Source organism: Triticum aestivum, chromosome 7B (assembly GCF_018294505.1).
Source record: "Triticum aestivum cultivar Chinese Spring chromosome 7B, IWGSC CS RefSeq v2.1, whole genome shotgun sequence".
NCBI lineage: Eukaryota > Viridiplantae > Streptophyta > Magnoliopsida > Poales > Poaceae > Triticum > Triticum aestivum.
In genome coordinates this window covers 83,350,939-83,360,865 of record NC_057813.1, presented here as the reverse complement: position 1 = coordinate 83,360,865, position 9,927 = coordinate 83,350,939, and the positions used below count along the sequence as shown (strand labels likewise).

The 9,927-nt window shown below is 52.5% G+C and overlaps 1 protein-coding gene across 1 annotated transcript; it reads left to right on the top strand.

The window, feature by feature from the left end:
- The first annotated feature begins 684 nt into the window (after nucleotides 1–684).
- Nucleotides 685–5,001, top strand: LOC123160978 (homeobox-leucine zipper protein ROC8). Its single transcript, XM_044578830.1, has 9 exons — nucleotides 685–1,371; nucleotides 1,506–1,623; nucleotides 1,751–2,458; nucleotides 2,556–2,654; nucleotides 2,738–2,950; nucleotides 3,058–3,241; nucleotides 3,334–3,602; nucleotides 3,729–3,818; nucleotides 3,936–5,001. The coding sequence occupies exons 1-9, from the start codon at nucleotides 1,244–1,246 to the stop codon at nucleotides 4,317–4,319; spliced, it is 2,193 nt and encodes a 730-aa protein (XP_044434765.1). The 5' UTR covers nucleotides 685–1,243; the 3' UTR covers nucleotides 4,320–5,001.
- Nucleotides 5,002–9,927: the final 4,926 nt, after the last annotated feature.

Sequence of the window (9,927 nt, the reverse complement as noted above, 5' to 3'; positions counted from 1 at the left end):
ACATTTTAGCATGGGTCTATGAACACGTAGGGAATCAATCATGCCAATTTGGCTACACAAAACATAAGTTACGGCATAATGAAAATTTATTTGCTCTAGCTAGCGATGAGCGGCGATGAGTGTAAACCGATATGTGTCAAGCTTCTAACCATAGCGTGTCATGAATGTGTCGCGGCTGAGGCATGAGAGTTCATAGGTAGGCAAAGGAAAAAAAAAAGATACCAACATAGTCCATTTCTTAAAAGACCAGCATAGTCTTTTAATAATCTTCTGTAAACCAATTTAAAAGGATTGTAACTTCCGAAACATGGTTCCAACAATAATACGTAGCAGGAAACATCGTTTATAGCAAGTATTAACCCGCGCAATATTTTGCCAATTGTGGCCAAGTGTCCAAAGTTAATACCAGCCATACCAAGAAGCACGGTCATTGGATCAACATGTATTATACACTACCAGGCTATGAGCATTATCATGCATGATTGTTTCCCAATTTACATTATACCATAAAGATAAACGATCATCAGGTCCAAATGCCACAAGTGTCATGTATCATCCAGGCTTCTGAGTGGTTTGCGCTACGGGGGGAGGGCTGACAGCAAAGGGTGTAGTGTTCGGGGACCCGACCCGCTTGGCCTTAAATGGCTCCAGCTGTGCCCATCGGAGCCCAACAGAGCGCCAGTCTATCTAGAGTGCGGAGAGAGAAAGCGAGGAGGGGGGAGTGGTCATGGCCCCGACGATCGAGCGCCGTGTTTAAAATCGCCGGCCCTTAATTCCGCCCGCACCGGTTACTACTAGTACCACCACCCCGCCCGCTGCTGGCGCCGTGGAGCGGAGAGAGCGCGAGAAGGATAGGGACGAAGGGAGGGAAGAGAGATAGATAGCCGGGAGCGGGCGGGGGAGAGAGAGGTCCAGCCAGCCAGCAGCGGCGGAGGAGCTAGCTGGTCAAATCGGCCGTTTCAACTGGGTGCAAAAATCGGCATACGGGAACAAAGATCGCGGGGGTGGCATCCGGGTGGCGAAGCAACGCCAGCGGATATCGCTCGCGGCTCGCCCTCTCGCGCGCGTGCTCATCCTCGAGGCCGGGCGCGGCTGGCGTTACCACTCCGGCGCGTATAAATAGGCGCGGGGAGCGAGCCCGGAGAGGCCACGCAGCCCTGAGTGCCAAGGTCTCTCTCCTCCTCCTTCCTCCTCCTGCTCATCCTCCGGTCCTTTCCTCCTAGCCAGCGAGCGAGCGAGAACCATGGACTTCGGGGATGACCAGGAGGGGGGATCCGAGAGCAACCACCACCAGCAGCAGCAGCAGAACCAGAACCAGCGCCGCAAGCGCTACCACCGCCACACGCCGCGCCAGATTCAGACGCTCGAGGCGTACGTAATCCTCTTAATCATGCACCCCACTCCATTCCTTCCTGCCTTAATTCTCGCCTTGTTTGTGATCTTAATTCTTGCCGCCGTTGATCGGTAGAGAGGAGTAATGGCGTCTGTCGTCCGTGTGTTGGCAGGATGTTCAAGGAGTGCCCCCACCCCGACGAGGCGCAGCGCGCCAATCTCAGCCGCGAGCTCGGCCTCGAGGCCCGCCAGATTAAGTTCTGGTTCCAGAACCGGCGCACGCAGATGAAGGTAAGTGGTGCCATCCATGGACTCGAATCTTTGATTGCTCGAGGTTTCTGTTTTTTTTCTTCTTCTCCATGATCTGGTCTTGAATTGTTTCCTGAACGGGGCGGAATCTGTTTGTTGTGGATGGCAGGCACAGCACGAACGCCAGGACAATTGCTTCCTGCGCCAGGAGAACGACAAGATCCGCTGCGAAAACATAGCCATGCGCGAGGCGCTGAAGAATGTTATCTGCCCCACCTGCGGCGGCCCGCCCATCGCCGAAGATTACTTCGACGAGCAGAAGCTCCGCATGGAGAACGCTCGCCTGAAGCAGGAGCTCGACCAGGTCGCCGGCCTCACCGCCAAGTACCTCGGCCGCCCCTTCACGCAGCTGCCGCAGGGCACGCCCCAGATGAACGTCTCCTCGCTCGACCTCTCCATGGGCGGGGTGCCAATCGGCGGCGTGCCGATGGGCGGCGGGCACCACCAGCCGTTCTGCGGCGGCGGCCTCTCGCTGGACCTCGACCTCAGCGGGGCTGGCCTGGGCATGCCGTTGTCGGACATGCCGACCATGCATCTGCCGGCGCCCGTGACTGAAAAGGAGCGCCCCTTGTTGGCCAAGATGGCCACGCGGGCCATGGACGAGTTGATCCGGCTCACCCAGCAGGGCGAAAACGTGTGGGTCAAGATCCCGGGCGGCGACGGCCGGGAGATCATCGACGTCCAGGCGTACGACTCCATCTACTCCAAGCCCGGCAGCAGCAACCTCCGCGCCGGAGACATCCGCGTCGAGGGCTCCCGCGACTCGGCAATCGTGTGCATGAACCCCGTCTGCCTCGTCGAAGTGTTCATGGACCCGGTGAGTCTCCATCCATCCCCTCCAACCGTTCGACCGATTGCCCTTCAATTCTTGATCGACTAGTTCTGAACTGACTGTTTGTTGCTGGCTGCTGCAGAGCAAGTTCATGGAGTTCTTCCCAAGCATCGTGTCCCACGCGCGGATCACTGACCCCCTCGTCAATGGCCTGAACGGGAGGAGCGAGTCACTCGTCATGGTAATGCCGTCGAACCCGTTCCTTTCTGCTCTTAGAATCTTATTAATCAGTCGCGATCTGATATAACGGCGTTGGGTGTGCAGATGTACGAGCAGCTGCACTTCACGACGCCGGCCGTCCCGACCCGCGAGTTCAGCTTCCTCCGCTACTGCCGGCAGATCGACCAGGGCATGTGGGCCATCGCCGACGTCTCCGCGGACATGCAGCGCGAGGTCCACTACGGCGGCCCGCCGTCGCGCTCCCGCCGCCTCCCGTCCGGCTGCCTCATCTCCGAAATGACCAATGGCTACTCCAGGGTCAGTGAGCAACGAACCAACGACACATCGGTCCATCGGCCTCTCGCCCTTGTGGTATGCTGCTGTGGCTCTGGGAGTTCTTCTGACACGTTTTGTTGGCATGGCAGGTGACCTGGGTCGAACACATGGAGATCGAGGACAAGAGCCCGATCGGCCCCCTGTACCGCGACATCGTGCAGAGCGGCGCCGCCTTCGGGGCGCACCGCTGGGTCGCCGCGCTGCACCGCGCCTGCGAGCGCTACGCTTCTTCAGTCGAGGTGCCCGGCGTGATGCACGGCGAGACCACCGGAGGTACCCTGATGGGCCCTTAAACCCCAAGCAAGATCGTTTTTTCTTTGTTTGTTTTGTTTTGTTCTAACCATGATGATGGATGTTGTTGACAGTGACGGCTGAAGGGAGACGCAGCATGATGGCGCTGTCGCAGCGCATGGTGAGCAGCTTCTGCGGGGGCATGACGGCGTCGCCGCAGCACCAGTGGACGACCATGCCCGGCGCCGGCGGCAGCGAGGTGTGCGTGCGCGTGTCCATGAACCAGGGCTCCCAGCCGGGGCAGCCCAACGGCGTGGTGCTCGGCGCCGCCACCTCCGTCTGGCTCCCCGTCCCCGCCGACCACGTCTTCGGCTTCCTCCGGGACGAGAACACGCGCACCCAGGTTCCGTTTAACTCCTTACGTTCACGCACCGCAGTACACTGTTACGGTTGTCGTCACGTACCTAGTACCGTACCGGGTGACACACGCCATTGACGCCATGTATCTCGCCGTTGTTGCTGCATGCAGTGGGACGTCCTGTGCAAGGAGAATTCGGTGCAGCCGGTGTCGCGCATCCCCAACGGCCCCAATCCCGGGAACTGCATCACGCTGCTGCGGGTAATGACTAATGACTTGACGAGGCGATAATGCTCCGTCTCCATTGAATTGCTGCATTAACACTGTGGATAGTATTTGCGTTAATGGCGTCTGATCCTGGTAACTTTTGAATCGCAGGCCCTGGGCCCGAGCCAGAGCCCCCAAGGTGGCCAGGCCACCATCCTGGTGCTGCAGGAGAGCTGCACGGACACGTCGGGGTGCTCCATGGTGGTGCACTCGCCCATCGACATCCCGGCGGCCAACATGATGATGAGCGGCGCCGACCCGTCGGGCATCCCGCTGCTGCCCTCGGGGTTCGCCATCTGGCCCGCGGGCGTGGGCGGCGGCGCGTCCACCAGCGCCGCCACCCCGATGGCGGCGGGGTGCATCGTCAGCGTCGCCTTCCAGATCCTCATCAGCAGCCTGCCGTCGTCCAAGCTCAACGCCGAGTCCATCGCCACCGTCAACAACCTCGTCAGCACCACCGTCCAGAACATCAAGACCGCCCTCAACTGCGCCTAGCCGCCATGGGCGTCCGTCCACCATCCATCCGAGCTAAGCTAGAGTGTTTGTGTAGTGCTTCTGACGAGGGAGAGAGAGAGAGAGAACAGTTGGTTGGTGCGTTGAATGCTCGCATTCATGCGCTCCACCTGCTGTTGCTGCGGCATCTCAAGCCGATGCAGCTCTCTCTCTCTTTCTCCTTCCGTCCACCCATCCATCCGTCCATGCATCCACCGTCACACCATCCCATTGCATGTCTAGGCTTCGTTCGTTCGTCAGTCTTCGTTTTGGATTTCCATTAGCGTAATTTTACAGGATTTTTCCCACCTTAAACTAGTTCATGCATGCATATGCGTCAGTCAGGTCAGTCAACCAGTCAGTCAGTGAGTCAGTCAGAGTCAGAGAGATCAGCAATCAGAAAGAGAGATATGATAGGCGCCTTTGACAGCGAGAGAGTCAAGAACGAACCATTGCTGCTTGTCCCTTTCTTCCTCCTCGGGCCGCCGCAGCACCGCCACCATTGTTCCATTTTTCCTCCTATGTGTGGTGTTGCGTGTGTGTGCGTGTGTGCGGCAGAAAATAGGGGAGGGGGTAGGGGGTGAAATGCATGGTTCGGGTATTGACTTGGCTCCATCAATGTACAGCCTTGAATGAACATTCATTTCGATTATAAACGGAAAAGAAAGAGATCTGGTTAAAGTTTTATGGATGAGATGATGCGCTCGATCTTGCTCTTGCCAGCCTCCCCCCGCTTGCTTTCCGGGCACGATCGGACTCTTACTATTACACTGCCTGTATTCGTACTCCTGTACTGCCACAAGTCTACTGCTCTCATCGCTTGCTGGCTTACTCCTATGTGTATGCAGCAACGGCCCCAGCGCGCAGCTTGTTGTCGTTGGTCGATCGATCGTCGTGTCGAAGAGACCAACCAACCGAACCAGGTGCTTGTTTCGTGTATGTAGACGTGTCTGCGTCACGGGCCGAGTACACGCCCAACAACCGACTCGGACGTACGCCATGCGTCGACCGGTCGACCGGCCATGCATTGCATGCATGCGCACGCCGCCGTGCTGATGATCGGCGGACGGCCACGCGCTTTAAGTACGGCGGTTGGGGCCGCCGTCTGTCTCATCCATCCATCCATCCATCCAAGGGCGCGCGCGTGTTAGTGAGCTCTGATCCAGGGAGGGAGGGAGGGAGGGAGGAAGGATGGGCGCCCGCTCCCTATCTGGCGGCCGTACGTAGGTACGCGCGAGCAGCCTGGTCACCATCCCCACCGCACTTAACTGCGCCATTGATGCACGCCCGCCCGCCCCTGCCTGCCTGCCGTCCGCGGAGGAGGAGGAGCTGTTCCCTTCCCTTCCCGCGCCACGGCGCCAGCCAGCTGCTTGATCGACGCCCGCTATATGCATTCCATGGCTTGATGGCGCGCCTCCGGCTCGCTCGCTCCCGCCGCCGCCGGGACCAAATAACTGAATAAGTCCCGACCTACTCTACATCGCGGCTTAACTGGTAAGCGCCACCACTGCACTGCACTGCACATACCCTCACAGATGGACAACAAGAAAAGAAACACATGCGTGCACTATGCATGCAGATTGATATGCATGCATCGATCACTAGCAAAAACTTGCATGCCATGGTGGCCAAGTCCCAAGTGCTACTCCCCAGGTTTACAAATATAAGATGCTCTATTTTTTTATTTTGTTTTAGTGTGTTTGTTCACTCGTTTCAGCCAGTATGTCGTTCATATTGAAATATTTGCGAACGCAGGGAGTATATATAACGCAGCTCTGGAGTTTGGGTTTGTAGTTTTTGGGGGGCTTGGTCGTTTGGGGGACTGGCTTCGTTCTGAGGGCTCTTGGTCATTTTGGGCTTTGTTGTTGTGCTGGAGAATATGCGTACGACGGAATTGAATGAGGGGGCCTTAAATATCGCCATACCACGCTGTTGCGGCCGCGAAAGCGTAGAGCTCCTACGGAGTAGTTGTCACTTGTCATTGTCCCTGCCCATCTCTTCGCCGAGCAATCTGGCCCAACATCTCTTTTTCTTTCTCTCTCTCTATATACTTTTCCTCCCATGATCCGGGATTTACACAAGTATTTGCCTGTGCGGCACGCTATACACATGGCAAGAAAAACAATTGGTTGGAGCTCATGTAGATGTAGTAAGCATATGTTGCCAAAGCATTTTCTTGCCCCATGCAATTATCTCATCTTGACCATCCTCCTGTCTCCCCGGAGTAGTAAAAGAGGAGAAAATTAAGTTGATTCGACGGGAGACACGGGGTAGTTAATGGCGACGCATGCAGGGCGTCAACTACAACACTGTTTGGCAACACGGATGTCCACGGGAAAAACTCTGCATAAATGCCCCGGCCCGGTCGATCGGTGAGAAGTTGAGAACCACGGGCACCTCCACCACGCGTGCTGTGGCCGTGCGCGGACAAGCTGGAGTCGCCGAAATCGGTGCAGCTCCATCGCCAGCCGTGTGCCGGCGGAGAGTGCTAGTGGTATGGGTCGGTGTGGGACCTTCGTCTACGTCGGAGTGTAGTATCTTTCAGATGGATCACAAAGAGGTAGGCACAATCCGACGGCGATTGGGACAGCTCCATGTGTTAATTATGATATACTCCCTCCGTTTCTAAATATAAGTCTTTGTAGAGATTTCATTATGAACTAGATACGGATGTATATAGATGCATTTTAAGTATGGATTCATTCATTTTGCTTCGTATGTAGTCCATGTAGTGGAATCTCTACAAAGACTTACATTTAGGAACGGAGGGAGTAGGAGTTTCTTTCTCCGAAAAAGGCCAAAGGCCATGTATCAAAATCGACCAACACTTATAAGACCATCCTTATAAAAATCGAAAAAGCTAACTTCCAGTCCAACACACAACCAGGTGGTTGTGGCCGCAGCGAACTACCAGCTAAGATGACTATCTGTTCTGTTTCTTTTGCAGATTAATGTATTTCTACCTTATTAAACGAGAGCGAGAAAGAAAAACCACAAGCCTTCGGTGAGAAGACAAAACCACTTGCTTCAAGTTTTTTAAAGGACAGATGCAACGTGTTTTGTACTTCATTTGTCTTTTTCTGTAGTGATGAATATTTTCTAGAGAAATAAATATTTCACTCCTATAGAATTTTAACAACGGTCTTTTTCTCGTGAGTCATTCCTTGGTAATTTCTCTGTAATGAGGCTGATAATTATACACACCACAAACCTGATAGCTTAAGTACAAATACCATGGTAGCTTTTTTGACCCAAAAAAAACTAGTGTAAACATACCCTCGATAACTTTTTTTATGAATAGCATGGTAACTCACACAACGTACACCTGATAACTTATGCACCAAGGTCCTAGTAACTTCAGATATGGGGGGGGGGGGGGGTGATCAAATATACCCCGGTAACTTTTCTGTGAATAGCATGGTAACTCACACATTGCGGACTTGATAACTTATGTACCCCAATCTTGGTAACTTTTGTGGCCGATGGGGGGGGGGGGATTTGATGAACTTTTGTGTGAATAGCATGGCATCTCACACATTGCGGACCTGATAACTTATGTACCCCAGTTCCGATAACTTTGACGGCCGAAGGGGGGGAGTTGATGAACTTTTGTGTGAATAGCATGGTAACTCACATATCGCGAACCCGATAACTTATGTACCCCATCCTGGTAACTTTGGCAACAGGGAGGGGGGAGGGGAGTTGATGAAATATCCCCTCGGTAGCTTTTGTATCAATAGCATGGTAACTCACACATTGTATATCTGATAACTTATGTACCCCGGTCATGGTAATTTTGGCGACGGGGGTGGGGGGTTAGAATTGATGAAATATTCCTTCGGTAACTTTTTGTGTGAATAGCATGGTAACTCACACACCGCAGACCTGATAACTTATGTACTCGGCCCTGTTAACTTTGGTGTCCGGGATGGGGCTGGGGAGTTTTTAAACATATCATGGTAACATATGTGCAAATAACATGATATTTTACATATCGAGGACATGATAACTTATGTACACCACATGGTAACTTTGACCCAGGAGAAAAAAATAGTTGAAACATACCACGACAACTTTAGTAAATAGCACGGTAATTTACGGTCCATGATCCTCTTAACTTTACACATGAAACACCGTGATAACTTGTTAAAACTCGAAGCAAAAATTCATGAAACATACACACGTGAACACATTTTGTAAAGCCACCTATCCTAAAGAATCCTAAAAAAATAAAAGGTCATAGAGGAGCCCCTCTATACATTCACATGGTATAGTACATCATTATTTATGTAGTGGAATAAAATTTAGGAAAATACCTTAATTTTTGTCATCTAACAATGGTGGGAAAGAGTTTTAAAAGATTTTGTTTTCATAATTAAACAACAGTGTAGGTTGGTGTAATACTTTTTTTCTCAATTCGTGTTTTTTATTATTGTGAAACTAATCGATCGGGGGAGAATGGGAGAAGCGGGAGCCATTGAGGACGATCGTCCGCACCTGTCGCTAAAATCCTGCCGTTTGGAAGTTAGTCGCGCCCTATAGAAATTAAAAATCCCACGTCTGTCTTTGGCGTTTTCGAAATCGTCTTTCTCTTGCACTACCGACAACACAAGGTGAGCAAAGCTCGATGTCCCCTTCGGACCTCTCAAAACTATCAGATCTAGGGAAACGTTGTTGACATGGTGGTAGGGAAGTCATTGGCCGGAGCCATAAGTTGCCGGCGTAGCGATCTTAGAAAAAATTCGCCGCCCCTGAGAAGAAGCAACGAAGAGGGCTAGCCAACCATCCCAGATCTGTCCAAACATATCCAGGGAGACATACCATCGCAAGCTTCGAGCCGTCGCCATGCTGCCTAAATGTTATCGGTCAGAGAAGGAGTCAGAGGACAAATACACGAAGTAGCAGTTTTCGCTCCATCGGAAGACATCTTCGAAGACTACCTACATAACACTAAAACACAGTAGGATCCGCCACTCCAGAAGTACAACGACTAGATGATATCACACCCTCCTCTACACCTGTGACGCCCACGATTCAATCATACACTAATCATACATGCAAATGTCTATGATCAAGACCCGGTACTCATGGGAAGATATCACAACACAACTCTAGACACATATAAAATAATACAAGCTTCATATTACAAGCCAGGGGCCTCGAGGGCTCGAATACGCAAGAGTCAACGGAAGCAACAATATCTGAGTATAGACATAAGTTAAACAAGGATGCCTTAAGAAGGCAAGCACAAACATCAGCGATTCAAGAGGCAAGGCCTCCTACCTGGGACGTCCTAACTACTCCTGGTCGTCGGCGGTCTCCACGTAGTAGTAGGCTCCGTCGAGGTAGTAGTAGTAGTCGGCGGGGGTGGCATATGGCTTCTGGGATCCACCATCTGTTCGCAACAACCAGAAAGAAGAAAGAAGGGGAAAAGGGGTAGCAAAGCAACCGTGAGTACTCATCCAAAGTACTCGCAAGCATTAGATCTGTACTAAGTATGCATTGGTATCAAGGAAAGGGATGTATTTGTGGACTGAACTATAGAAGCTAGAATAGATGGGAAGGCCTAGCCTATAAAAGACTAGCATCTTCAAGCATCTTGCATCATTAA

Excerpts from the sequence above, each read along its gene's own strand:
- LOC123160978 (XM_044578830.1), top strand. The coding sequence starts at position 1,244 with ATGGACTTCGGGGATGACCAGGAGGGGGGATCCGAGAGCAACCACCAC. Across the intron at positions 1,624-1,750 it reads ACCGGCGCACGCAGATGAAG|GCACAGCACGAACGCCAGGA; the intron begins GTAAGTGGTGCC and ends TGTGGATGGCAG. Across the intron at positions 3,819-3,935 it reads ACTGCATCACGCTGCTGCGG|GCCCTGGGCCCGAGCCAGAG; the intron begins GTAATGACTAAT and ends TTTGAATCGCAG.